The sequence below is a fragment of the Camelus dromedarius genome, chromosome 17, assembly GCF_036321535.1.
Source record: "Camelus dromedarius isolate mCamDro1 chromosome 17, mCamDro1.pat, whole genome shotgun sequence".
Lineage (NCBI taxonomy): Eukaryota > Metazoa > Chordata > Mammalia > Artiodactyla > Camelidae > Camelus > Camelus dromedarius.
In genome coordinates, this window is record NC_087452.1 from 2,792,013 (window position 1) to 2,819,623 (window position 27,611).

At 57.1% G+C, this 27,611-nt stretch overlaps 2 protein-coding genes and 1 long non-coding RNA gene across 3 annotated transcripts in view; 2 read left to right on the top strand and 1 right to left on the bottom strand.

The window, feature by feature from the left end:
* The window catches only part of LOC116158302 (uncharacterized), a 53,419-nt gene extending 47,792 nt beyond the window's left edge, over positions 1 to 5,627 (top strand). Inside the window, exons 4-5 of the long non-coding RNA XR_004142625.2 lie at positions 1,697 to 1,833; positions 5,116 to 5,627. This is a non-coding gene — a long non-coding RNA (uncharacterized LOC116158302). The remainder of the gene's footprint in view (positions 1 to 1,696; positions 1,834 to 5,115) is intronic.
* CHCHD4 (coiled-coil-helix-coiled-coil-helix domain containing 4) lies at positions 3,117 to 11,533 on the bottom strand. Its single transcript, XM_031471004.2, has 3 exons — positions 11,353 to 11,533; positions 5,013 to 5,111; positions 3,117 to 4,251 (listed from the first exon to the last, which is right to left on the bottom strand). The coding sequence occupies exons 1-3, from the start codon at positions 11,372 to 11,374 to the stop codon at positions 3,956 to 3,958; spliced, it is 417 nt and encodes a 138-aa protein (XP_031326864.1). The 5' UTR covers positions 11,375 to 11,533; the 3' UTR covers positions 3,117 to 3,955.
* A 151-nt stretch (positions 11,534 to 11,684) lies between these two features.
* On the top strand, positions 11,685 to 26,633 carry TMEM43 (transmembrane protein 43). Its single transcript, XM_031471002.2, has 12 exons — positions 11,685 to 11,896; positions 15,991 to 16,140; positions 16,831 to 16,965; positions 17,418 to 17,512; positions 18,271 to 18,320; positions 18,582 to 18,651; positions 19,402 to 19,472; positions 20,333 to 20,454; positions 20,650 to 20,724; positions 21,083 to 21,184; positions 22,794 to 22,911; positions 24,860 to 26,633. The coding sequence occupies exons 1-12, from the start codon at positions 11,885 to 11,887 to the stop codon at positions 25,060 to 25,062; spliced, it is 1,203 nt and encodes a 400-aa protein (XP_031326862.1). The 5' UTR covers positions 11,685 to 11,884; the 3' UTR covers positions 25,063 to 26,633.
* The last annotated feature ends 978 nt before the right edge of the window (positions 26,634 to 27,611 follow it).

The following is a 27,611-nucleotide window of genomic DNA, read 5'->3' on the forward strand; positions in this document are numbered from 1 at the left end:
TTCTTACTTTTGTGTACATTACTGCTTCCTTTATCTACTTGACATATTTATTTAGAGAGGAATTTGAGGCTACTCTGTTGCATTTCACCTGATGATTGCCTCAGTTTTGACGCTGGCAAACTCATCTTCGATGGAGGTTTTTTGTCGTGCTTCTCCCTGCGCCATCAGTTTCCTTTCTGCAGTCACTTAGACTGCGGGTCTCCAGGCTAGCACGAGGTCTTAGGCAGGTGCCTGAGAGCTCCGATGTAGTTAGAAAATCCGAGGTGGTACAGATCCAGTCCAGGAGTCAGAGGGTGGGAATTTTGTTCAAGCTTTATGCCATTTGCAACAAACATTAAGCTCTGAGGGGGAGAGTGTAGCTCAAGTGGTGGAGTGCATACTTGGCACACACAAGCTCCTGGGTTCAATCCCCGGTGCCTCCCCCCAAAATAAATAAGTGAACCTAATTACCTCCCTCCACCAAAACAAACAAACAAAATATTAAGCTCTGACTATAATAAGGGTTGGCAAGGACAGGCGTAAACAAAACATTCTCATTTACTGTTGGCGGAGGAGTATTAATTGGCAGAGCAACTTCAGAGGGAAATGAAGGAAATCAAATAACATAGAAATGCGCACATTCTACAGCTGAGGATCTGTGCACAGAGGGCCCATGCTAGGGTGCTCCTCCAGCATCAGGAGGCGTGTGTAGAAAGTGCCTAAAGCCATCAGTAGGAAAAATAAATGAATAATAGACAACGATCTAAAAAGTAACAAGATAAAACTTACATCATGTTGGAAGAATGCCATATGATATTCAAAATGACCTCGCACTACACAAACTTCACAAATAACACTGAATGACAAAAACTGGTTGCAGAACGTTGGCTGTCTAGCATGTTACTGGGTCACATTTAAAAAACTTTAATATTAGAGACAGATAAATGTGTTTAAAAATAGATTGGAAAGCATGCAGCCACATCCACAGCAGCACCGTTCACAGTAGCCAAAGGCGGAAATTACCCACGTCCACATGACAACATGGATGGACCTTGAGGAGATAAGCCAGTGAGAGGAAGACACGCAGCGCATGCTCCCATGCACGGGAGCCCCTGGAGGAGTCAGAATCAGACATGGGGAGGGGGTGGGGATGGTGTTTAATGGGGACAGGGTTTCGGTTTGGGAAGGCGCAACCGTTCTGGAGATAAACAGTGGTGATGGCTGCACAAGGTGAATGTGCTGAATGCACAGATTTGTACAGTTGAAAAAGGGTAAAATGATAAATTTTATGTTACGTGGATTTTAGCATTTTTTTTAAACATCAGAAAAATGTAGATTGGAAGTCTACACTAAATTATCAGCGACCTCTGGAAGACTCAGAGAATAGGAATGAGGACGAGAGGGAGTTCAACTTGATCAACGTCTTTTTAAACAGCTTTTCCTATCAGCCTTGATTTTAAGCTGGGGGTTCTGATGACAGCTGAGCCTTATGCGGCCCCCACGTGGGACAGGGCAGAGCTGGCTCTGAACCTCCACCGACGTCAGGTCACTAGAAGGGGTTCAACACTGGGTTTAGCTTGTGTGTTTCTGCTTTTCGTTGTGGAACATTTCACACGCGTAGGCAAGTGGAGTAACTCAAGTCCCAGCTCATAGCTGCCCGACTCTTTTTCTTCACACCCTAATTTGATGAACTGAGTCCTGTTCCTCCACTTTTCAGGTGAACAAAGGAGAAGTCCGTCTACTTACCACACGGACGACAGGTGTTTTCCAAAGCACACTCCGGGCCCCCAGGGGATCCTGAACGTTACCTGTGAAACTGTCCAGACACGCATGACTTCTCTTTGGTTCTTCCAGGTGAGTGAGGAACCTTGTTTTTACATCTGGCCCAGTTTCTCATGCTGAGACGTTACGGGTTACTGAAATGTTACTATTAAGTTAAAATCTGTGTAGGCCCAGAACTTACTGAGGACCGAGGCACCTGGCTGAGGCGCCGCACTTGCCTGCATCACAGAATAACCAGACACCAAATACCGGGCAGCCGGCACTTCCAAGTCAGTGTGACGCTCAAGCTGCCGTCCGCTGTGCGAGGTCACCCGGGCGTCTCTCTTTATCTCTTGAGCCTGTTGAAGGTTGTTGTTGTTTTTAATTGAGTGGAGCTGATTTGCAATCTTGTGCTTCTGGTGTACAGCACAGTGGTTCAGATATACAAAGGGTTTTTAGCTTATAAAGATACTTGGCAGTTTAGAACTGAATCGTCTGAGGGGAGGGTAGAGCTCAGGGGTGGAGCACGTGCTTAGCACGCATGAGGCCCGGGGTTCCATCCCCAGCGCCTCCACTATATAAATAAATAAATAAATAGCTCCCCCCGCCCCATGAATCAGTCAGCCCCCTGGTGCTGAAGCACAGTCTGTACCCACCTCCGCCACTCATGCAGTGGCGCTTTCTTATCCTCAAAAGTGGGAAAGAATGGAGTCTTTTGTCTCACCAAGCGGACTGGGGCAAGGACAGTTTAGAGATCTCCGCTCTGAGGGCGGCCACGGCTGGAAGAAAACGGTCTGCCCTGAGACCCCAGTGCCATTGTGCACACACCCCCACTGTTCCTCCCACTTTCTAGTGAGTACTGAGCCCTGGCTGGACTGTAGCCTCCCACAGGCAGGGGCCAGACGGGTCGCTTTCCCGTGTCCCTGGGACACAGACTGCAGAGGTTCCCTGGGTGCATCGAATGAAGGGAATCCAGGACACAGTCACAGACCAGTGACACCTTAATCAAAACGTTTTCTGCAAAAGTATGTTTGTTAAACATGCAGGGCTCTGCATGCGGCTCAAAGAAGTCCCAGGGCTCCTCTGTGCATCATGGTCTCCTGCCCCCAAGCTTTGAAAAAGCGCTCCCCTCCTCACACTGAGCTGTGCCTTCGGGCTTTGGGGGGCCGACACCTCACTCTTGGTGTGGAAGGGGCCTCCGGTGCTCTAGCCTCGGTGTCCCCCTCGTGAGTGTGTGCTGCGACCCACTCCCAACAGATACAACCCGGTAACACTGACAGCGATGTCTGGGCAAAGGCATCTCTTTGCTTCCTAAGATTGCAACACAATTTTAAGACTCACACTGATCTATCAGTATCTTCAAAGAAGAATTTCAATTGAATTTTTCATAATTTATATTTCCTTATATCAAACAAAAATTTTAATTAGTAAAAACAAAGAACACATTCAAAATCAAGTAAAAATTATGTTTTTCTTTTGACACCATTTCCTCTCTGGGCTGCTACTTCGGTAATAATTAGGTCCCACCTCTCAGGAACATTGCCTCTGAACAGGCCGAGACAGAGCCAGGGTGCACGCAGGCCCCAAACCAGGGCTTTCGGAATAACAAGAACAGCAAAAACCAGCCTTTCTTCACTTACACAGGGGTTCGCGCAGAGGGACCAGAGCTCTGCTTTCCAAACTAGAAAACCTGGAGCTCAAGGCCAAACTGGAAGCCACGACCTGTCAGAAACGAAGCACAGTGCTTCCTCAGACACCAGCGTGTGGTCCTCCGGCCTCTTCCAGCAGGGGCGGCCCCGCTCCAGCACTTTTAAAGGAAAATGTTTTGTTTCTATTTCACTTCCCAATGGGGTAGAAAAATCTACTGAAAGGGATACAATGTCTGAATAAATCAGCTCACTCACAAGAGACACTGCCAGATAATTTTTGGTTGCTGAGATTATTCAGCACATTATTTCAAAGTGGCAAAATTCAGGATAATCTGAGAAGAGAATTCCAAAGGGGTTCATGTGAGACACACACACATACAAGCCCATCTTTTCAGTGTACAGGTCAAGGGGCCAAGACCCCGATCATCACAATAAGTTACTTTGTACATCACAGTGCACGGAACAGCAGCGGGAAAGACACTTTCTTGGACAGTGACCGAAAGGCATTTCGCAAGAGGTTCATGTCCCTCAGAAGGAGGGCTGGCACCCCGAGCCTCGGGCCTTCATTAGCTAGACCCCTCCTCTTCTTTGGTCGTGGTGGCCTCAGTGGCGGCTGCTTCCTCTGCAGGAGCCGCCAGCTTCTCCTCCCCATCCTCCTCCTCCTGCGGGTAGAGGTCTGGGTACTTCTGCATGCACTCCTGCATGGCCCGGAACTGGTCCACACAGTCCGAGCCCTTCACGTCCTCCGTGCTGTAGTGGAAGCAGGAGAAGGCCGACTTGAACTGCTCCCCGCAGGGGCCACTGGCCATGCCCCCCAGGCACGGGCAGTTCCAGTTGATGTCCCCGTTAGGCAGGATCAGCCCTGGAGCAGGAAGACGGGCAGGGAAACATGAGAGATGCTGTCTACGGCTTCAGAAGAAGCAACACCCAGTGCCGTCCTCACGGGCCGTCAGGAGGCGCAGAAACGGCAGCCCCACGCACTGCGGCCCGGCAGAACTCGCCCGTGGGCCTGCCTCTCCCTCTGCGTCGGGCTCAAACCCGGCACAAACCTGCATCCCCGGCTCAGGTGTGGAGAAGTCACCGGCGGTGACTTCCTCCACGCACAGCACTGGTCTGGGTTCTGGCCGCCTCCCAGTGCCAAGGCCGTGCCCGCGCTCCAGGAGCTGCGGGCTGAGCAGGGGGCTGAGTCCTGCCACTGGAAAGCGGCCCCTCTCTCTCGAGGGAGCTTTCCACGCAAGGTGCCTACAGGGAGCTCACCCCTCGGAGTCAGGTGCGCCTCTTACGGGCCTGCCTGCCAAGAGTCTGGGCACGTGGCAGCGTTCAGTCTGGAACTGCACTCAGCAGGGGGCCTGTCACCTGTACCAGAAACTGCCGGAATCCACTGACACTCCCCCAGAATGTGGTCACTAGGCAGCACCCGACCCGCTTGTCAGTGCAAATACTTAGAAGAAAAAGAGGCAGATGAAGGGAGGAGCTCCTAAGTTCGGGTCTGAGGGCCAGGGAAGTGTGTGGGAGCGAGGGCTGGAGAGCCCACAGCCCTCACACCTCTGAGGGAGATGCGCTCGCCATCCCGGAAACCCAGCCTTGACCAGGACGGCGGGCTCCTCCCGGGGCAGCACTCACCGTGCTCCTCGTATGGGTCGTTGGGGTCATCAGCCACCAGCTCTGCGCTGCTTGGAGTTTCATGGTCTTCTTTGGTCACAAATATGATTCGATCCTTCCCTAGTATTTGGAGAGCAGAGGGAGAAATGTTTCACCCAGGAGCTGTGAGTCAGCCCTGAACCCACGCAGCCATGGAAGCCCCATCTGAAGGTGCATCTCACACGAGGAGGCCTCCTGGATGGACCTGGAGATGGTCCCACTGAGTGAAGTAAGTCAAACAGAGAAAGACAAATATCATACGGTATCACTTATATGTGGAATCTAAAAAAATGACACAAAAGAACTTATTTACAAAACAGAAACAGACTCTCAGACGCAGAAAACTAACGTACAGTCACCAGGGGGAAGAGGGGAATGGAGGGATAAACTGGGAGTTGGGACTTGCAGACACACTGCTGTATGTAAACCAGAGAGACAGCAGGCCCTCCTGGACAGCACAGGGAGCTGTATTCAATACCTCGTAATGGCCTATGATGAAAAGAGAATATGAAAAGGAATATATATACGTACAACTACGTTGTACACCAAAAAGCAACACAACATTGTAAACCGACTACGTTTCAATTAAAAAAAATAAAGACGAAATAATATATAATAAAGCAACAAACAAACAAAAATAAAGTCAACCCGCTGGAAACAGCGAGGCCAGCACTTCACCTGTTGGGCCCATGGCTCTCCCCCGACACCCTGCAGCTGACAACACTCACCTGACCTTGCCTCCCTAAAACCCATGCCCTTCAGCTGCCCACACAGTCCCGGCGGATGGGGCTGGCCCATTCCTGCCATCCTGCCACTCCCGCCAGGAGGCTGCAGGAGCCCCATTTCCCGCCATGGGTCTGAGGCTCCGGGGATGACCAACTCGAGCACACAGGGCCCAAATTTGAACCCAGCTCTGTCTCCCACGGCCACGCCGTGGAGATCCTTGTACACGGCCACATGGCCCCAGCACCGCCCCACTCCCCACCCGCAATAGGAGTGACAAGAGCGCTGTCCTGGGCGCCTACGTGCTCGGGCACGAGTAAATGTCTCGGACAACAGATCCTGACCCAGTCCCGTCGCCAGGAAGCCTGGACTCTAGGGACCGTCTGCTGCGAGAACGATGGAGCTTCCTTCCCAGCCCCCGGGTGACCAGCAGGGGAAGGGCAGGGACAAATTCAGCTGCCCTGGTGCCCACGTGCGCTGGCCCGGGACTCGGGGACCATGGCAGCACTTCGCTTCAGCAGGCTCCTCAGGCACTGTCCAAGGACAGGGCCCTCGTCCAAGGACAGTGGCCTGGTGGGGGCCGAGCGGCCTGCAGAAACGTCTCCCAGAGCTCCACGTTTGTTGGATTGGCCCACACTTCTCTGTTTGCCCTTTCTATCTAGGAAATTCTGGTCACAGGGGCGGATGCTAAGGTTTGGGTCCACACTGGGCTGGAGCATTTAAGGAAGAGGCTCGGGGAAAGCGCAGGGTGACAGCAAAGACCAGAGAGACACACCAGCCAAGGGGACAGAGAGAAGGCACCTGGGTGCTCTCCCCTCCCCACACGTGTGGGTGACAGTGACGATTGCGAGCCCCAGCACCAGACTGCCAGCCCAGCACCATCTCAGACAAGGCGGCCAGGGCCAGCTCAGGAGCCCGAAGACCTAGGTAATTCCAGCCAGCAGTCAGCACCTGGGAAAGCAGTCTGCAAAAGTGCTAAATGCTAAGCAGAATAAATAAGCTGACACAGACTTCTCAACTCAGCTCTGACAGTTTTGTTTACCCAGCCAGGCTCGGCCCAGTGGGGAGGCCGGTTCCCAGCCCAGAGGCCAGGGGTCCAGGCCTGGCTGGGTACAGGAGGCACTGTGGGCCGTGTGAGGCAGAGACCCGGCCTCGCCCAACAGAAGCAGAATCAAGCTCTCTGCACGTCCACGCCGCGGACGGGTTCCCGGGTGACTGATGCACAACCAGGCCGGGAACCACACGGCAGTGCCGACAAGCGGGCCAGCCAGCCAGCCAGACTGGAAGTCTCGTTACACTTCTCAGGAATTTCTCTAGAGAAACAAAATATAAAATGCTGGTTTTCACTTCCAAGATGACCTAAAAAAGTTGATGTGAGCATATGCAGAAAGATGTGGATAACCACCAGATGCCCTCTCAGAGTCCCAAATCAGGACTGAATGACCACCACTGGCGGCAGGAGGAAAGGGCGGGGTAGGACCCCACTGCTAGCCAGCGAGGGCCGACGGCTTCCCAGTCACCCAGCGAGGGCGCCTCGGTCAGAGATGGGTCCTGAACGCCTGTGGCCGTCACATGGGGCACGGAGACAGTAACCTGAAGGGACCCCCCCCCCCCCCCCGCTGGCCCAGAAGCATGTTCTCCACGCAAGGGGCAATTCAGTGTTCAGTCCAGCATCCTCTACCGGATGGAATTAATGTGGCAAACTGAAGCATGTTGGAATTCAGCCCATTCATCTGTCTGGTTTTAGAGTCAGTGCAGACCACAGCCTACTGTTCATACCTAAGAGCAGGTTTAAAACAAAAAGAAACAGAACAAAAATACCTGACAGCAGGTTTCTTAGATATTTACATAAAAGTAATACAAGAAAAATTTAAAAATGAATACAAGAATATTTTTCTCAAATTCAGGAAACTGTGATTCCCTGATGCTGGACTCACCTATAGGAGAATCAACCTTTTTAAAAAGCCTGGAATGAATCCCATTTTGAGGGCTCCACCCCCCTGACTTAAGCACCTCTCAAGGGCCCCACCTACTACCATTCACTCTTGGGGTTAGGGTTTCAGCACATGGATTTTAGGGGACACATTCATATCACAGCAATGGGAAAATAAGGTCTCCTTGGTGACTTGGCTGTGCCTTCTGGGCAGGGACTCATCTTTGCATCCCCAACCCTGGTACCCAGATGGTACTCGTGTTTGTTGAATGGACAAATAATAGCAAGGACTCAAAACCATCTGTCGGGAGAACACAAGCCCTGCCCCGGGCCTGCGGTGTAGGCCGGCTTTGGGAGACCGGGCTCCCGGGGCCATCGCCTTCCCGGAGCCCTGGGACTGGGGTCCACACACAACTGTGCGACTGCAGGCGCCCACCAGCTCAGCCTCCGTGGCTCCACACTCAGCGCAAGGATCAAGAGACTCAAACACAGGAGATGAAGTGAGTTTCTGTTCTCACCTGAAATTCCACATAAAACACAGTAACTTTTTAAATGGCATCAAATGACAAATATAAAATCACCTGCGAGAGATACTCAGAGGCTGGAGATGTCAGTAAGTGTCGGAAGTGGGAAACTGACGGAGCAGTGCTCTTGCTTCAGTGACTGGAGAAAGCTGCCCCAAAGAGCCGCGGGAGGGGAGTCAGCTAGGACACGAGTGGGGCCCACCCGGACCCCGGGAAGGACTGGGGGTCGGAGGCCCCAGGACCCTCTGAAAGCAGGGCTTCAGGGTGGGGCTGAGGGTAGAAGGACTGACCGAGCAGTTAGACACCAAGACACCCCCGTTCTGGGGTTTTACTCTGAGCAGCCATCCTGAATGCCTGTCTTTCTCTCACCCGCCCACCATCCAATCTGGTTGACTCTGCCTTCAAGCACGTCGGGAAAGACCTGCATCCCTCACTTCCATGACCCCATCTCCCACTGCTGGCTCCCTCCATCCCAGCATCCCCTTGCTTTTACTTGACCGTGCTGTGCACACAACGACCTCTGGGCCTTTGCACAGGCTGCCCTGTCCTCCGGGCACACAATCCCTCAGATACCCTCTCAGCCCCTCTCACCTGACTTTATGCCTCCTGCCCGGATGCCATCTTCCTTCATCGCTCCCCATCACCCTGAACCTGCTTTGTCTCCAAGGTGCTATTTTTCACCTAACATATTTACCACCTGTCTCCCCCACTGAAATGTCAGCCTCTTGGGGGCAAGGATTTGTCTGTTCCACTCAAAGCAATATCCCCAGAGTCTAGAACAGCACCCAAGACAGAGTGGGTAAGCAGTGTTTACTGAAAAGTGGAGAACGTGAACTCTGGATCAGGCTATGAAGATCCCAGCCCCAGCAGAGGGCGAGAAGACAGAGCAGTTACCACCATGACGTAGGTTAGAGAAAAACCCCGTGGATGGATGGTCTCACTTCCCCCAGAACACGTGTGGGTCTTTACATCAGAATTCTCAGCACATCCAACCCAGAAGGGGTGCCCCTGCTTCCACCTGCGCCCCCGCCGTGTGCTTAGGGGCTGGCACATCACAGGTGCTCAATAAATGTTGGTTGACTGAACAGGAGAGAGCAGGCTCAGCATTAGAAAAGGAGGAACAAAAGACAGGAACAGTGCGGCCCAAGTCCACCCTGGGGAACACCTTGAACGCCAAGCTAAGGCCTTTCAACTGCAGGCTGAGTGGGCGGGGCCCTGAAGTCAGCGTGCACAGGCTCAGAACAGCGGGCAGGATAAAGGTGCTCGGTGCCGGGGGAGTGGCCCATCTCACGCTCTGAGCTTGGTGCAGGAAGACAGGGAGTCACATGATAAAAATCAAGCAGGTAATTTCAGAGTTTAGGATGTGAAAGACACCAAGGGCCAGGACAGACCTCTCTGAGGTGACATGTGAGCTGAATCCTAAAGGCTGAGGAGCAGGCAGGGGAAGAGCTGGAGGAAAGGTGTGCCAGGCCAAGGGAACCGAGGAGGCCGGCGTGGCTGCGCAGTGAGCGGAGGTCAGAGACCAGCTGGGCCCCAGGAGGCCTGTGAGGCAGGGGCTCCATCACATAAGCCCTTATAGGGGAAGGAGTTCGGGATCCTTTCTCAAAGACCCACGGGAAGCATAAAGAATTGGTGGACAGAAAGGCAAGAAATTAGTGGCCTCGGGGCAGTGACATGGATAAAAACTAGGGAGGGCCGAAAAGTGAGTGCTTTCATTTCTCCTCCCCAAACGGAGACAGATCTTTGACCCAGGAAAAGAAAAGGATCTACGGTTTGGTGGTGGACAAACACGTGCCTCTGCTTCCCAGAGAACCTGTGAGTCCTACAAATCTTCAAGGACAAGGAGGGCTGTATTTATGTCACAGCCTCATTAGACCCAGAGGCTCCAAAACATTTGCTAAATGAAGAAGGAAATTACAAACAAAAGCCCTGCTGTCTAGCACAGTGGGGAAGGCAGAGGACTTCTGCTCCTGGCAGAGTTCAGTATCAGTGGAGACGTCAGTGAGCATGAGGGCTTCCTGACCCAGGGAGGGAGGGTTCCCGGAGAACGGGGTACTGGGGGGAAGGCTCAGAGCATTTTAGGTTGAGCTGCTCTCCTAACTGAAGCATGGCCGTTCGGGAAGTCATCTCCTTCTCTGGGCTTCAGATTCCCTGAATTAACTGAGGGGGCTGGACTATAAGGAATCTCTGGATGGGTTCCAACTCTCTCTGGAGCTTTGCAGTCCCAGGTGAACACCATCCCCGACACCTGGCACAGAGAAGGCGCTTCAGGACTATCTGCTGAGTAAATGAAGACCAGCTTCCCATTTTACAAGACTGGACTCTGGGGCCTGGAGGGGTTGGGTGGCAGCTCGGTGTGGGTTTGTGGTGGTGTGTGCCAAGGCCCCGGGGCCTCAGCCTGGAGCCTTCCGAGGCCTCCGAGAAAGGTAACAAGAGAGAGGGAGACGGTGGGTGGAACCCAACTTTGTTTTCTTTTCTGCGGGGTTGTCTTCCCAGCCGAGGGCTCCCTGGAGTCCACTGGGTACCAGTGGCACCTGGGCAGCTCTGGAATCAGACTGCGGGGCTCCAACCCCAGCTCCACACTTGCCTGCAGCGTGGCTTTAGCCAATTCACCTGTGTGTCTCGGTTTACTCTCCAGAGACGAACAAGGGCTGACTTAGGCGAGATGGAAGGGACAGGCCACACCAGCTCCCAGAGCAGGGCCTGGGCCGTCCCCGCGGGTGGAACTCCCACCCCAGCACAGCGCCAAGCGAGGGGCGACTTTCCAGGAGAGTGCAAGGCGGCGCAAACCGGAACACGTGGTGTGGGGTAAGCGCCACAGTAATAATTAAAATCAGTAAATTCCCCGTTACGAGCCGGGGCCACGCGCTCGCATCTCCCTGGCCCCAGGCCTGGTTTACGAGCTCCCCCACGTGCTGGTCCCTCCGAGGTCCGGGTTCGAGCCTCACGGTGACCTTGGACAGCCGCGCTCCTCCCCGGGCCTCGACTTTCCTATCGGCAACGCGGGGATGGCGGCCCCGTCTCGGGGGTCCCGAGGCGGGTCCTCCCGCCGGCAGTGGGGTCGCGGGGTCCGGGGGACTGCACAGACCGCGGGCCCCCTGCAGGCCCTCATAGGCCGCCTCCGCGCAGCCCGCCGCCCTACCTTCCTGCCGGCAGTAGGCCATGGTGCAGCCCGGCGCTCCGACCTCGCGGCGATCGCTGCGGCGGCCTCCCGCGGTGACCTCTCCCGACAGGGCGGGCGGCTAGGAGGCCCGCGCGCACCCGCCCCCTCTAGGCCTGCCCGCCGCGCGCCTGCCTCAGCGGTCCTAGCCCGGCCTTCTCAGCCGGGAACTACATTTCCCAGCAGGCCGCGCGCCGCTCGGCACCTCCCGAGGCAGCAGGAACTACATTTCCCAGAATGGCTTGCTGCGCAGGCGCATCAGTGAGGTACCGATGGGCTGCAACTTTCGGAGAGAGCGCCTGACTCCGGACTACATCTCCCGGGGGACCTTGGGGCGCGGCGAGCAGGAGATGAAAAGCGGCGGCGGGTGGGGCGGGAGCTCTGGCCACCTTCTGAGCTCTGGGCTTCGCGCGGGTTCGCGGCTCCGGGCCGGCGAGAGGCCGCGGGACTGCGCTTCGGCTGTAAACCGCTTTCGGAGCTAAGCGAGCGAGGCGGACGGCGAGCCGGTCCCAACATGGCCGCAAACGTGAGTGTCTCCTGGTCCCCGGCCACACCCAGGCCTCCCCATCCCCTGGGCTCCTCTCCCGCAGGCCCGCGGCGGCCCGATGCCCGGCTCACCTTCCCCGTGCGGCCGCCCGGTCTCCCACTCACGCCCGCGTCCGGGCCCTCCGGCGGCTTAGCTGCCTGCTCGTCTCTCTCGGCGCGTCCGGACCCCGCTGTCCGCGTTCCTTGGTCCACCTCCTCCTCGGGTCGCGCGGTTGTGGGGACGGGGACTGGGGGGTGTGGCTCCCAGCCTCGGGACTGGTTTGTGCGCGCCTCCTCGCAGCCCCTCCTTTCGTCCCCACTCCCGCCTGGGCTCTTGGGGTTCTCACAGTTGCGGACTTTGAGGGCTGGACGGGACTTCAGAGAGGGGGCCAGTCCGCGGGAGCGGTGGGGCAGCGGGTACCGCTCCGGTGGTAGAGCCACGCGCTGTCCGGGAGGCAGTGGCCTCCCCGCTCTCCGGGGTATGTACACCGACGCTGTGATGCTGCAGAGGGGGCGCTGACTGGGTTGGGAGCAGCGGAGTTAGGATGACGGTGAGAGAGAGCAGTTCCCTACTGGCGGGCCCCTGGTCTTCCTAGCACGTATTTGGCTGGAGAGCCCCTGGCTGAACGTGGTGCCCTTGGAAAGGCTGCTGTTTCTTCTCCCTTAAGTCAGCCTGTCTCAGGAACCTTTCTATTTAAGCTCAGCATCACTCAACAAACGGAGCAGCACCTCTTGCCAGGGTGCTGGGTGTGGGAGAGGCCGGTGACTCACCGCACCCCTCCCGTGTGAAAGTGCTTCTGGGGCCAGCTGGGAGCCCTGCCAGTCCCACACACTCCCTCCCTCCCGCTTTGGGGGAGTGCCCTGGCCGCTCTCCCGTGGCCTGCTGCACCCTCTTTCCAGGCTCCTCCTCTGTCCCCAAGCATCATCTCTGCCTCCCACACACCCTGAGAAGGCAGGCTTTGTGTCACCCATGGCCCTAGCACGCTCTGCCTGGATTGGAGTTGTTTGGGAGGCCCAAAAGCCTCAAATGGAGCACCTAGAAAAGCCTCAGAGGTGGTCGTGAGACCTGGGGTCTGCGTGGGGAGAAGGCAGTCAGACCGGCCTGCGCCCACACCTCCACTGCCATATTTTACAGATGGGGAATCTCCCCCCAGGGAAGGCGCTTGCCAAATCTCACAGCCAGCCTGGCAGGCTGTGTCAGGGGATGGTGGCAGGCTTGGGAATCAGGTTTACCTGCTGGCAAATCCAAATTCTTCCTCAGTTGCTGTGTGCCCATCACCTCTTGGTGTTTATGTTTCCTTGTGGGATCAGTTACTGTGAAGTTGAAGGGAGACTGTGCCTAGCACAGTGCCTGGTGCATAGTAGGTAAAAAAAAAAAAAAAAAAAAAAGAATTTACCTTCACAGCCCTGGTGAGTAGAGGCCACTTTGGGTATGTTGGGTCCTGACCTTTGCCAAGGCACGTAGATGAATTTGGGTGTCCTCTGGTGTCAAACCTTTGTTGAGTCACCCAACAGCGGGGCACCTTCTTCCTTCCGTTCAAGGCTATCTTTGAGCCCCTTATCTTGATGTTGGCTCCTCGGTGTGTGCTGAGAGGAGACCCCCGAGGAAGCCAGGCCTTCCCACCCCCGAGTTGGGGGCAGCGAGACTGGCTTCTTTTCCTGTCCTGCCTGCAGTAGGCTCCCATATTCAACTCCCATTACAGCCCAAGAAGCGAGGAACGCAGTCCAGAGCAAGTGGTAGGACAGTGGCCTCCAGTCGGCCTGGATTTGAATCCTGAGTCCCCTCTTAGAGGCTGTGTGATCTGGACTGGTGATGTAACTGCTGAGCATCTGTTTTCTCATCTGTGAAATGGGGTCATGATAGTGTCTACTTCCTTGGGCTTATCCGTGACTAGCCTGTGATAGACCAGGGTGTTTGTCATTGTCATCATTATGATCGTTGATGGTCATCTACCTGCCTACAGCAAATGGCTCCACTAATGTTTCCAAATGGCATGGAAAGTGAAGACCATTTCTGAATGCAATGGACAACTGGTCCCTGGCAGGCCTGGGCTGGTGGCATTCGGGCACAGTCAGAGAACATGGCACCAGCCTGTTCAAACAGAAACTGACTGGAATCTCCTCCAACCCCCCAGTGCCAGGACGGGCTAGCTCACCCTGAGTGCTTCTCCAGGAACCACTGAGATCTTTGTGGCTTTTGTCAGCCCAGCCCAGCCCAGCCTTGGTGTCCGTGACAGAGAAAGCTGGTGACATTCCCACCAGCCAGCACAGGCCTCGGCACTGAGCGTCCAGTGATCACGTCCTCTGATTCTCGTCACCACCTGTGTCCTGGATTGCTGGCCCTACTCATCAGTGAGGAAGTGGGCACAGAGGGCTGAAACTGCTTGCCCACGGTCTCCTGGCTGTTGTGTAGCAGGTCCCACGTTCGCACCCAGTCTTTGGCTCCACAGCAGCACTCAGGATCGGCAGTGGACACGCTCTAAAGTGTGCTTCTGTTACCGGCCAGACAAGGCCCGACCCGCTGACTGGAGTTTGTGGCCTACCGTGGTCTACCTATCCGTGCCCAGCCCCCTTCCCTCTCCCCACGCCCCCCACAACCCGGCCAGAGCGGATAGGCAGCCGTTCCCCCAGAACCACTTCCTACTTCCCCACCACTGCCCAGACTGTTCCCCCTGCTGGGGATGCCCTCACCGCTGGGTCTGCCTGAGTCCCACTCAAAAGCCCCCTCCTCCAGGGATCCTTCTTGACCCCCAGCTGGAAGGGGTCACTCCTTTAGCACCGGACCTGCCCCTCTCACCAGGCACTCAGGAACGCCAAGCCCTGTTTGTGGCTGTGACTTGATGGCCCTAAAGCCACTCACCCCTACAATCTCACCCCTGCAAGGCCTGGCACTGTCCTTGAGCAGATCAGCCACTATTTGTTGAGCTGAATTAAAAATGTATCTTTAGTAACCTATTTGTAAAACAGTTTGCTGGTTTCTTAAAAAACATACATCTTCCCTATGATCCATGAGTTCCACTCCTGGGAACCCAATGCCTGAGGGAAATGAAAGCACATATCTCTGTGAAGACTTTGTTGACGAAAATTCAATTAACAATCAAGTTCAGAAGGAAAAAAGGGTATTTTATTTGCACCAAACAGGATTATAACCCTGGAGGCAGACTCTCAGAAGCTCTGAGAACTGTTGCACCTGCTGGAAGTTGAAGGCACGGTCGTACATTTTCTAGTCGAAGGGTCGTGCACAAAGTGACGCACTGATGTTGTACATAAAGTTTCCCAAGGACACACAGGCCAGGTGGGCAGGCACAAAGCGAGCAGCAAGTCACCATGAGCCCTACAGGGCTGGGAAAGAACGCTATTCTTTTATGAAGTCACATCGCTAGAATCAGAAAAAAAGGAGAAAAAAAAAGAACTTTACAGTCGAGCAGGCACTCCCATCTTTGAGGAGGTCTGGTCACTGTGTGATGCAGACGCCCACTGCAGGTTAGGGAGGGAGGGAGGGAGGGAGGAAGGGAGGGAGGAGGCCCAGACGGACTGAGAGAATTTTATGTTTAAATGTTCTTGTCCTGTCTTCAAATGCACATGTTATTTCACCAGCTTGCACATGAGTGTTTGTAGAAGTTGTTCATATTAGCTCGGAACTGGAAACAAGCACAGTATCCATCTATCCACCGCTGAGTGAGCCAGCACATGGGTGTGTGGTGGACGGAACACTACTCAGCCATAAAAAGGAGTGGAGTGCTGACACACAGCACAGAGGACCCTCAGAAACACTGCTGAGTCAGAGGGTCTGGACAGAAGGAGTTCATGCTGTGTGGTGATTCCATTCATGTCAGGGTCTAGAGGAGTGATACAGATACAAATAGTTGTTACCTCTGGGCCGGGGTGAGAGGGGAGTGTTGGCAGGAAAGGGGCACAAGGATGCTTTCTGGGTGACAGCTGGGGCATGCACCCGTCAGAACTGAACACTTGATGTCTGTGCATTTTTAACATGTATAGTTAAAATCAATAAAAACCTAGTATAACTAAATAGTGAAATTCAGTTTATTTTTTAAAAAACAATTTCATTTTAGTTTTTTTAATGTCCTTTTTCAGTATTCCGGTCTGAGTACCAGGAAAGAACATGTCAGAGTAACGACCAAGCCCCAGCCAGGCTTCCTGGAGCGGCTGAGCGAGACCTGGGGTGGGATGTCCGTGGGGCTCATGACCTTCCTGCTCTCCTTCTACTTAATTTTCACCAATGAGGTAGGCTGTCTGGGGCCCCTGTGTGCAGAGTGAGAGTTGCTGCAGTTTGGAGGGCCACAGCTGTGAATCCAGGGGTTGGGTGTGGTGATAAGGGCCTAGATTTTGTGAGGGCGGGGCTGAATTAATCAGAGTGCTTTCTGTTGTGACTCATCTCACAACTGACACAAGCAAAGAAAGGGAATGGAATGGTTCACACACCTGAAATCCTGGAGGTAGCTTCAGGCATGGTTGGATCCAGGCGTTCATGCTGGGTCACCAGGAATATCCATTTCTCCACCTCTTGCCCATTTTTCTCTGTTGTGGATATTTCTTTGACAGGCTCTTCCTATGTGGTGGCAGAGTGGCCCAGCAACTCCAGGGTCACATCCAAGCAGCTTAGCAACCCCAGAGAAAAGAGGAACCATCTGTTTCTAAATCAATTTAGCAAAAGTCGCAGGGCGATCTCAGTGTCCTGGCTTGGGTCACAGTCCTCTCTCTGAACTACTCCCTGTGACTAGCAGACACAGATTCTGATTGGAGAGGCCTGGGTCATATGATTTAAATAGTGGAGCAGAAAAAGTGCATGGACTGAGAGGAGGGGAGGGCAGGGGTGCAGGGCAGGGATGCCTGCCTGGGAAAGCGGACGCCCTGGGCAGAGCACAGCTGAGTCCAGCCTGAGAGGCTGAAATCCTCGCTCCCCACTGCGCACAGGGAAGAGCATTGAAGACAGCAACCTCGCTGGCCGAGGGGCTCTCCCTGGTGGTGACCCCAGACAGCATCCACAGCGTGGCCCCGGAGAACGAGGGCAGGCTGGTGCACATCATCGGGGCCCTGCGGACGTCCAAGGTAGGCTTGGCGCTCACTGCGGGTATGGCCTGGTTGGGGATTTCAGAAGCGTGGGCCTTGGAGACGACACCCTGGGTGTGGTACCCACCCACCCCTGCAGCTGTGTGGACCCATCACTCCTGAGTGTCAGCATCTCTCTCTGTTGAGTGGGGAGAATAATTGTAACAATGCTGAGGCCAGTTCTTAAGGTCGGGCGGGACTCTGTAGCCACAGTCCCTGGAGCCCGGCCTGAGCTTCACAGAGAGGTGCTTGGACAGTGACGGTGGGTGTGTGCGTCCAGGGCAAGGTCTCCGCCGCGCCCTTGGGTTCCTGGCCGAGCAGCCCCGGACTTCTTCCTGCCGTCCTGCTCTGCACCTGCTTCTCCTCCAGCCCAGCTTCTCCTGAGCTGGGCGTTCTGGGCTGATGTGAATCTTGTCCTTTATTTTTCTTGGTTTGCTTGATTCTTTTTGAAGCTCTTGTCCGATCCAAACTACGGGGTCCACCTTCCGGCTGTGAAGCTGCGGCGGCAGGTGGAGATGTACCAGTGGGTGGAAACCGAGGAGTCCGGGTGAGGCGCCGGGCGAAGAGTCAGCGGGGGGTGAAGGAGCTGCGGGTGTTGGGTGAGGTGCAGGTGGCTTTCATTTTGACACTTCTGAAACTTAAAGTCTTCCTACTGGAGAAATATCAAATTATCCTCTCATTGTTAGCTGATGGCCTTTTGTTTGGAGGTGGCGGGAACCTGCTGCAGGGCGGCTCCGAGAAGAAGGCGGGCCTGATTAGCTCCCTGCCGGGGAAATTACCCACGGCTGCCCCAGCTCATGGCGTGGCTGGTCTCGTGTTTTGGTTCCATCTTCTCTCCCATGAGGGAAGGAGGCAGAGGTGGCCTCCTGGGATACACCCTATGCGCCTGAACGGGAGCCCCGGGCAGACTGTCATCGGCCAGCCTGGGATCACCTGAGCTGAGCCCTGTGGACTGAGTGCGGGTGGAGAGGTTGGTGGTGGAGCCAGGGGCATCCACAGGGCTGACCCGGAGCAGAGGGGCAGGCAGATGACAGCCCACAGGCGGGGCTGGGACCCTGGTGTCAGCCAGGGGAGACCGGTTTCAACTCAGGATGAGAAAGCTCTTTTTTTCCAGTGAGGGCCTTCAAGGGCGGGAGCTGGCTGTTTGCCAGGAAGACCCTGTCCCTGGGCTGGTGCAGACCAAGCCTGCCTACCTGGGGAGCCTGACCTGGGAGCCCCAAGGTTGCTTCCAGCTGGAGATGCTTAGAGATGGGAATGCCTCGGGAGTAATGGGCTGACTCCGGGCTGCCTGTGCTTTCCCCGCAGGGAGTACACCGAGGACGGGCAGGTGAAGACAGAGAGGAGGTACTCCTACAGTGAGTACCGGGCCCCGTCCCCCGCTGGGCACCTCCCTGCACACCTGTGGTCTCTGTCCTTAGCAGGCGTCGGGATCTCTGGGTGCTGGTCCTCTGCACCCTGCTCTCCCGTCTGTCCCTCGAGGCTCCAGGAGCTGCCTTTTTGGCCCTCGAGTGGTCACGGGCTTAGATAAGAGAACGGGGGTGGGGAGTGGGCAGTGGGCCTCAGACCTGTGGCCAGTTTTACCTTGGTTTCTGCATTGTTCCTTCTCTCTGCAACAGACACTGAATGGAGATCGGACATTATCAACAGCAGAAACTTTGACCGAGAGATTGGCCACAAAAACCCCAGGTGAGAGCTGGGTCCCCAGGCCTGTGCATAGCCTTGGCTGCCACTGGCAGGTTCCCAGCCTCGGCTTCCTCATCTGAGCAGTGGGATCGAGTTACTGCTGTCTCATGAGCTGATGGAAATGTGGGACTGGGGTCCGAGGTCAGCTCCTGTGCTGGGCCCAGGAACACAGAGGCCAAACCCGACTCCCCTGGCCCCAGGCGACCTCCCTCAAACTGTCACAGGGATGAGGCTGGACTGGTGCCTGGAGGGGTTGTCAGCGGTCGGGGTGGGTGGGAGGATAGTGAGCAGGGGCTCTCAGGAGGCAGCAGCACCTGACCTGGGCCTTGTAGGGTCTGGCAGAGGAAGGTTAGCTCTGGGGTGGGGAGGGGGTGGTGAAACAGGTGTGACAGGCGAGCCAGAGTGTGCAGTGCCTGCGGTGACCAGCTGAGTTGTGTCAGTAACGCCTTGAATGCTCACAGTGGGGCTGGGATGTGGCCTGAGGCAGGGAAGGGGCAGTGAGGGTGTGCAGTCCATGGAAGGGCCGGCTGGTGGGCAGGGTGGGACAGGCTGGGAGGAGTCCAGGCAAGAGGGTGTCAGGTTCTGGGGAACAGAGGCAGGAGGAGGGTTCTCCGCCTGGGGAGAGGGTGAGCCGGTGGCAGAGATGAGATTTCTGCGGGGCTGGGCTGGACTGGACCTGCAGGAGCCTGTTGGGTGGGGACCCAGACACCCCACCTGGCGCCCCCTTTCACCAGTGGCCCCCCTCTCCCACAGTGCGATGGCCGTGGAGTCATTCACCGCAACAGCCCCCTTCGTCCAAATCGGCAGGTTTTTCCTCTCGGCAGGTGAGTCTCGGGACCCTTCAGATGAGCCAGCTCCGGCCCAGAGCCGTGTGCGTCTACTCAGTCGGGGCCCCAGCACTCGGCCCTCAGGTGGTTAGAGGCATCCCCCGCCCCTGCCCTGGGCACAGGGCCAGGGGGGAGGTGCGTCCTCAGGAGATGGGGACCCGTGGAGGACGCCCCACCAGGGCCAGTTCCCCTGGAACCTGTTCGGGGAAGCAGCTGTCAAGCACCGCGACCCCGTCAGGGCGCCACGCTGGTGCCTGTGCTGACCAGGCAGGGCGGAGAGCCCTTTCTCCTCCACCTCTGAGCCCCGCCGGCACCAGCCCTGTGCCAGAGGGGCTGGTTCACCACAGGCCCCGCAGCACCCCCAGAGAGAGGCTTCCAGGGGGCAAGGCGGTATCACCGGCCGTGGAGACTCCTGGGGCTCTGTCCTGGGCCTGTGGGAGCGACGACACTCAGGGCACCGATAGCCGGGGAGGGAGGAGAGGCCGGGTGAGCCAGGGCCTGGCTTCTCTGCCGTCTGCTCTGCCGCTCAGCTGGTGCCAGCCAGGCCTGGACAGGGATGACCGGCCCCACGGTGGTGTGCCTGCAGGGCCAAGGCCCTTCCAGAGCCGTGGTCACTGACTGATGGGGAGAGGGGACGGGGAAGGCTTCCTGGAGCAGATGGAGACGAAGTGGGGCTGGCAGCGTGGAAGAACAGAGCCGGAGGAGGGAGACGCGTGCAGAAGCGATGGGTGGGGAGCTAGGGGAGCTGGCCGCAGGGCTGGGTCCCGTGAGGGCGGCGGGGAAGGCTGTCGGGCTGAGGGCTGCAGACAGGAGTGCCGCGCAGACACACCACTGCTTCCGAGCCCTGCTTCTCTCAGGCCTCATCGACAAGGTGGACAACTTCAAGCCACTGAGCCTGTCCAAGCTGGAGGACCCGCACGTGGACATCATCCGCCGAGGGGACTACTTCTACCACAGTGAAAACCCCAAGTATCCGGAGGTGCCTGGCGGGGCTTGGCGCTCAGATAGCGGAGTCCGGGCCCTGGAGTCCCGCCCCCAGGGACACGGGCTCAGAGCCTTGCTTCCCGCTCTGATGGGGCTGCCGGTGGGAAGAGGGCGCGATCGTGGGGGGTGGAGGGCACCGCGGGTCCAGGCTGAAGGCTCCCGCCTCCCTCTCCGCTTCTCCTCCTCCCAGGTCGGAGACCTGCGCGTCTCGTTTTCCTACGCGGGGCTGAGTGGTGATGACCCTGACCTGGGCCCAGCTCATGTGGTAAATGCTCCCTGGGCAGACTCACGGGGTCCCCTGGCCCCCCTGGGCTCAGACACAGGGACTGTGTGAGCGTGGGGGTCTGCTTGTGCCTGGTGAGAGCTCTTCCCAGCCCCCAGCGTTTGCTGTGGGAATCCTCGGTCCCGGGTTCCTGACCTCACGTGCCTCCTGCGGTTCCCAGCCCCGCCCTGCCCGACCCGCACTTGTGCCGGGTCCTCCCTGGATGGAGAGGGAGCCGCTGTGCCCTCCAGGCCGACGTGGAGGGAGAGGCTCGGGGGTCCGTGGGTCTCCCCGCTTGCTGCCTCGGGGGCACAGTGCAGGGGAGCTGGGCCCCTGGCTCTAAGCCTTACTCTCTGAGCAGGTCACTGTGATTGCCCGGCAGCGGGGTGACCAGCTGGTCCCCTACTCCACCAGGTCGGGGGACACCTTGCTTCTTCTGCACCACGGGGACTTCTCGGCAGAGGTGAGAGCCACTGCGCACCCGTGCTCTGCCCTCCGGTGGCCATGTCACCAGCTCCCAACACAGAGCACACCGGGCAGCACGGCAGGGAACAGCGCTGGAAGGACTGAGGTGTCCCTGTGCGTGCGGGCCGTGCTCCCTGCGCAGGAGCGAGCAGGGAGGGGCAGGCCCCCCAGCGGGCTGGTGGGAGGGGAGGCAGAGGCTCGGAAGTAACAGTGATAGGAAACCTCCTGCGACGGCGGTCAGCGAGTGACATTTTTGCTGAGTCCCAAGTAAAGAGAAGGGGTCAGTCGGTCATTCTGGCAGGACGGGGCACCAGGACCATCACGCTGCCCTGCCCAGGGAGGTGAGAGGTGAGCGTTGGTTGGGGTGCAGGGCTTGCGCTGTGCTGTCCCAGGACTGGGGGTTGAGCACAGGCACCCCAGACGGTGGCCCCAGAGCGCCCTGGGCCCTTGTTCCATCTGTAAAATGGGGGTCACACCTCACCAAGCCCCACGGAGGGGTGTGAGGGTGTGCTGGTTGGTTCTGTGCCCTCCTTGGAAGTCAGCCTCTCTTCTCCAGGCAGGAAACCCGTCTCTTTAACAGAAAAAGAGTTTTACATTGTTGATGAAACTGGTGTACCCCTGAAGGGACATTGTGAACCTGCCCTGAGTGGGGCTGTGGGACCTCTCAACCCGTGAGGGTCTGGGAGGCACAGGGGGCAGGTTGGGGCTTAGCTGTGACCTGTTGACCCGATTGTTGGCCTGCAGCCGCCCCCTCACTTAGGCCCTGGTGGTGCCGGGTTGTGCCTTTTGTGGCCTGGGTGTGATCAGGCTGTGGCCCAGGACCCAGTTACCAACTGCAGGGTGGGGCTGACCCCTCCCAGCCTGGCAGACCAGTTGTCACCCTCCCCCCAACCAAGGGAGTTTCTAGAATTAGGAGGCCCAGTCCAGGTGCGTTTTCCCTCCTGGGGCTCCAGCCTCCTGCAGGTTGGGCCTGTGTCTCAGAGCTGTCCCCCCCAGGAATCCCCAGGAGGGAAGGCAGTGACTGGAGCGGCAGGTGCTTCGTGACCACGCTGGGCCCCAGCGCAGTGTCGGGGGTCCCTGCCAAGGAGAAATGCCAGAGCCACAGCGCCCCCCAAGGGGCACCAGCAGTTAGGTTTCCGGGGAGTGGAGACTGAGTGCCAGCATTTCAGCGCTGAGAGGACAGCCAGTGGGAGGGGACAGCAGTGGGGACGGAGTAGCAGGAGGGGAACAAGGAGAGCGGCGTCCCAGATGAAGCTGGGTACCACACACGAGGCAGTTCCCGTGGGCCCGGCCAGCACGCGCGGACATCAGCACCTCTGTAGGGTGGGGGACAGATGACCCCAGGAAGGTGCCGCTGCACATGGAGGGACAGGACAGCGGGCTGGTGGCTCTTGGAGGAGGCGGGCTGTGGTCTGAGGCGCCCCCACCTGACCGAGATCCCTTACCTTCTCTGCGGTGCAGGTGGACGAGGCCTGGGTGGGAGGCATGCCCTTCCCTCCCTTAGGTCTGCTCAGAAACACCGGCCCCTTCGGCACCTGCCCTGCCGACCGGGTAGGCTGGCGACCCTCCGACACGAGCCATGACGTGCGTCCCTGCTTACCCTGCAGGAGGTGTTCCGTCGAGAACAGAAGAGCAACTCCCTGAGGACGTGGGGCCTGCGGGCAGCAGGCTGGGCGGCTATGTTCGTGGGCCTCAACCTCATGACGCGGATCGTCTACACCCTGGGTAGGTGAGGGGAGCTGGGTGCGGGCCTCCTCTGCTTCTCCCTGGCCTGAGGGGTGCTCTCTGGGGCGGAGGTTGGGCCCTCAGCCCGCCCCGTGTCCCCAGGGAGCAGAAGAGGCAGGACGCCTCCAGGCGCAGGCTGGCGGGTGCCAGCTCCTGAGGCCGTGGGTCTCCGCGCTCCGCCCACCCCCTCACCCCTTCAGCCCACAGCTGACTAGCTGGCCTGTGCGGGGACCAGACCAGAACAGAGCTCGGGGGTCCTTTCCTGCCCAGCTTCAGTTACATGGCACCTAATGCGCAGTTTTGTGAAATGTTTGGCAGATAGGAAGCACTTGGAAAAGGTTGAGCTTCGTCCAAACCCTGGGCTAGACTCGGGACAGCCTCCGGCAAGTCCAGCGCACAGTGGGGAGTGTCCCAGGCAGCTCGCGGGGCTGGCCTTCAGCCCGCTGGAGCCCAGTCATTGCCCAAGTGGCCCAGCCTGGCTCAGGACCGGGCACCCAGGGTGACCAGTGCTGGGCTGGCAGGTGGGGCTTCTCTGGGATGCTCTGTCCCAGCCTCTGCCCCCACCCCGTCGGATGGTTCTGTCCAGCCATCTCTGGCCAGGAGCCCCCTTTCCAGCTGGGGAATCTGGCTGCAGTGCGCCCCAGACCGTCGGGGCTCACCGTACAGACGGGGAACTGAGATGCAGGGAGGGGACGGCATGTCCTTTCTTGGACAGCTGACCACCTTGGGCACAACTGGGAGAAAATGTGAAGACTCTCCTGTCTTTGCACTGAGCCCATCGTGGCTGTGACCTTGGACAGGCCGTTCCCCTCTCAGAGCCTCAGTGCCCCCATCATCAGGGTGAGGGGGTTTGGTCCGTCTCAGAAGGCCCTCCTGTGAACCTCCAACAGCCTCTGACCTGCTGATTCCCCGACACTAGAAGGCTGGGCCTCCAGACAGAGGCTCAGTGCAGGGAGGAGGGGGGTGGGGCGCAGAGCAGCCGTTCATGCCTCCCCTTGTGCACGGCACACTCACTGAGCGCCTGCTGTGTGCGGGACCCTGCTCCGGGCCCCGGAGGCCACGCAGCAGCAGGACAGACGAGGTCCCCGTCCTCTCTGGGCTTAGACAGTGGCGAAAGGCTGGGCTCCGCACGCAGCCTTGCGTTTAAATCCTGGCTCGGGCACTTTCTAGCTTTGAGGTTAACTCCTGGACCTCAGTGACCCCGTGGGTGAACCGAGGTTAATAGTAGTGGCAGCTTTACGGGGTGGGCAGGGTTGATGAGATGCACGGGCGCGTGGTCAGTGCCTAGGCATGGCCCCAGCTTGTCGGGGACACCGAATGGGGGCCGTGTGGGGCGAGACCAGGATAGGCCATGAGGCGGCCTGCGCGGGGCCTGCAGTCAGGGCGGGCACCAGGTGGGCCCTGCAAACCTGGTGGCGTCAGACCCCTGGCCCCTGTGGACACTTGCTCCAGAATGGTCGTTTGCAGGGGCCAGCGGCCAAGGTCAGGGTGATTCCAGAGGTTGATGGACCCGAGACCTAATGACTTAATCACTTAATCACGCAGGGCAGTGGCCTGCGGGCTCCTGGGGATGGGACAGCTCGGCTGTTGACCTCCTGCAGCCCTGCCGGGAGCGAGGGAACTGGCACCTCCAGAAAGGGCTGAGGGGCTGGAACAGGCCCCCGCCGGGTTCGGCCCGGCCTGCTCTGTGAGCCGGCAGTGGGTGGGCACCCTGGGTGTCTGTTCTGGCCCCACACGGGTCTCAGCACCCGAGGCCTAGGCAGCACATCCACTCGCCGTCCTGGGCAGTGGCGGGCACAGCTCTTGACGGGGCTCCTCCTTGTGTGAACCCCCCCAGACCCCCAACCCAGGAGGCCATGTGCCCCCCACCACTCCCCCCGAACCTGGTCCAGCAGTCCTGCCACACTTGTGGGGCATGGGGGCCTCACCGCCTTTCTCTTTCCCGCAGTGGACTGGCTCCCTGTCCTCCGGGACCTGGTCAACATTGGCCTGAAGACCTTTGCCTTCTGCGTGGCCACCTCGCTGACCCTGCTGACGGTGGCGGCCGGCTGGCTCTTCTACCGGCCCCTGTGGGCGCTCGGCCTCGGCTGCCTGGCCCTGCTGCCCATCGCCATCGCGCGGACGCGGGTGCCGGCCAAGAAGCTGGAGTGAGGCGCCCGGCCCCGACGCCGCCTGAGCTCGGGAGCCCGCCCCCCTCCTGACACACTCGGGCGGCTCCCAGGCCGGCGTCCGTCCGTCAGCACCTCCACGCCTTCTCTGGGCGGGCAGCTTTGGTGGCACGAGGGACTCCTGTCTGCAGCGCAACAAGCGTCCGCCCGTGCGCTTCCTCCCCTCCCCTTGGGTCTGTGTGGCCGCTCGCCGAGCTGGTGTCTGCACAGGTGGTGACACTCAGACCTGCCGCCTCACCTGCCTGGCGTCCTTGGAGACAGGGCAGTGGGGGCCAGACCTACCCTGCGCTTAGCACTTGACTGAGATGGGCGCCTGGGGCCGTGGGGAGGAGGACGGACGCTGCTGGGGCTTCGCAGGGCTGCCGCGGCTCGGTGGCATCTTCGGATGCAGCCGCCCCGAAGGCCCGCTCGCACTTCTCGTCATTGCACTTCCGTGTGGAGCTCCCCCACCTACCCTAAGACTGCGTGGTTACAAGTAAGATTGAAAAAACAAAACACCTGAGTGATTCACATCTGTTACAGGACATCACCCTTTAGATCTGTCCGCTGAAGTCAGTTCACAGCACAGAGCGCGCGGGGTGACGCACCTGGTGGAGACAAGCTGCTCTGTCAGTATTCTGTGTCCCTGGGAAGCTTTCAGGGCTCTGAAACCAGTGTTAGCAAAAGGCCCGCTTTCCCTCCGCGAGATGAGGGTCTCCACTTGGGGAGAAAGGTGTTTCATCCTCCGGCATCAAAACCCACCCTTTACTTGAAGATGATTGTGAGTTTTCCAGTTGGTTCTAGGTGGGCTCCCTCGTGGTGACCCCCCCCCCACCCCGTCCACCAGATCAGGTGTCAAGGCTGCAAGTTGGGACGCTGTCCGGCTGGCCCCTTCCTCACGGGTGTGCTTCTGACACCAGCATCCGGGCCTCAGCTGGCCACTTGTGGGCGATGCGTTTCATGTGTTGAGTGTCCACAGCTACACTTCTAAGTCAAGTCTATCCACGCGTAATTCGCGTGGTTTCTAAGTGTCCCAACTCCTCTCACACCGTTTGAAAGACACAGTATGTTGTAACCTTGATGTCGTCAAAGATTCTTTGTACGCCCTTCGTGTTTTTGCTGTAGGAACCAGTTGTGCCTTGCTGGGAGCGGCTGCTTCGTGAATAAGTATTTGGTAGTTGAACTGGGCTCGGAACTTCTGAAACTAGAGATTAGCAATCTCTCTTGTCCTGGGGTATTTGCGGTATAAATTGAAATTTTTTGTGTTCAAAACAGCCAGCCCCAGGTATGAGCTATCTGGGTTTAAGGACTGAATTTGTATTCACTATTCCTTGTTACATGAGCAGTTTCATCTAATCTCTCAACTCTTAAAGATGCTTTGATGGCAAAATACAAAATCCTTATGTTTGTGTGATTTTTTTTCTAGTACAGATTTTAAATTACTGCCAATTTCAAGTATCCTCAAAGAACAAAATAATGTTAATATTTCAAGCCTTTCAAAAATCATCATGAAACTTGTATTCTTAGTATTTTTGATAAAAATTCAAAATAAATTTCTAAACATCTTTTGATAAAGGGACTTGCCATTATCCTTTTTTGCAGTCTCGCTGAAATTTCTATCTTAAAGAATTCAGCCATAGAATTTATTAAGAATCCTACTGAACTTTTAAAACTCGGTTCCAAATTGCTTTTAGTGGTTAAAATAGGTTTCAATTTTTTTTTAAAATGCAAGTCAATATTCCTAGTACTTAGAACTCCTTTGTTTTGTGTGGCCTTAGAGTGAGGGGCTCACACTTCTCCGTCGGCAGGATGTGCTAGGAGACGGGGAGGGAGCCAGTGGGACCCAGTGCAGAGGCATCGTGGGCTTCGGGCTGGACACACCTGCGCTGTGGTCCCAGGTCTGCACTGACGACTGGCTGTGTGACACTGGGCAAGCTGGTGTTCCTTGCCTCGGCATACTCGTCTGCGACTGGGGACAGTGCCTCTCTATCTCCAGTGTGGTGGTGAGGATTGCCTGGCACCTGCTGCGCGTTAGCTTTGCATTCTTTCTGCCTCTTGTTCTGAAGCAGTGGACTTCTGCGAACTGTCCACTCTGCACCCAGAAATGAGTTCTTTTTACTTATTGCCAGATTTGAAGCAGGTGAGTGGTAACTTCTCAAAACCTGAGGTTTCATTCCATTTCCATAGTGCCTCCTGGGAGCTGACACTGGTCTGAATAACAAGTTGTTTCTGCAGAGACAGGGTAATGCCCCTGACTCGATTCCCAGAAAGTAAGCCGCTCACCTCCAGGAGGGTGAGCGCCAGCTCTGGTGCAGGAAGTGCCAGGCCCAGTGGTTTCCATGGCAACCCCAGTTTGTTTCACAACAAAAGGCTTCCTGCCAATTCCTGCCCCGTATGAGTCACACCCCAAGTGTTTTGTTTGCCTTGGATAAAACTAGATTGAATTTTTAATGGCTCCTATCAAAGACTAAGTAACATCTCCTGGATTAAACAGACCAAAAAAAAAAAGCCAAGCGTGTAACGGTAAGTCTCCAGCCTACGGGAAAACCGAAC

Bases quoted from the DNA above. Each gene is read 5' to 3' on its own strand.
- TMEM43 (XM_031471002.2), top strand. The intron at 20,455-20,649 runs GTGCCTGGCGGG...TCCTCCTCCCAG, and splicing joins AAAACCCCAAGTATCCGGAG to GTCGGAGACCTGCGCGTCTC. The intron at 22,912-24,859 runs GTAGGTGAGGGG...TCTTTCCCGCAG, and splicing joins GCGGATCGTCTACACCCTGG to TGGACTGGCTCCCTGTCCTC.
- CHCHD4 (XM_031471004.2), bottom strand. From the start codon at position 11,374: ATGGCCTACTGCCGGCAGGAAG. The intron at 5,112-11,352 runs GTAGGGCGGCGG...TCCAAATACTAG, and splicing joins GGCCTACTGCCGGCAGGAAG to GGAAGGATCGAATCATATTT. The intron at 4,252-5,012 runs GTGAGTGCTGCC...TTCCTGCTCCAG, and splicing joins CGACCCATACGAGGAGCACG to GGCTGATCCTGCCTAACGGG.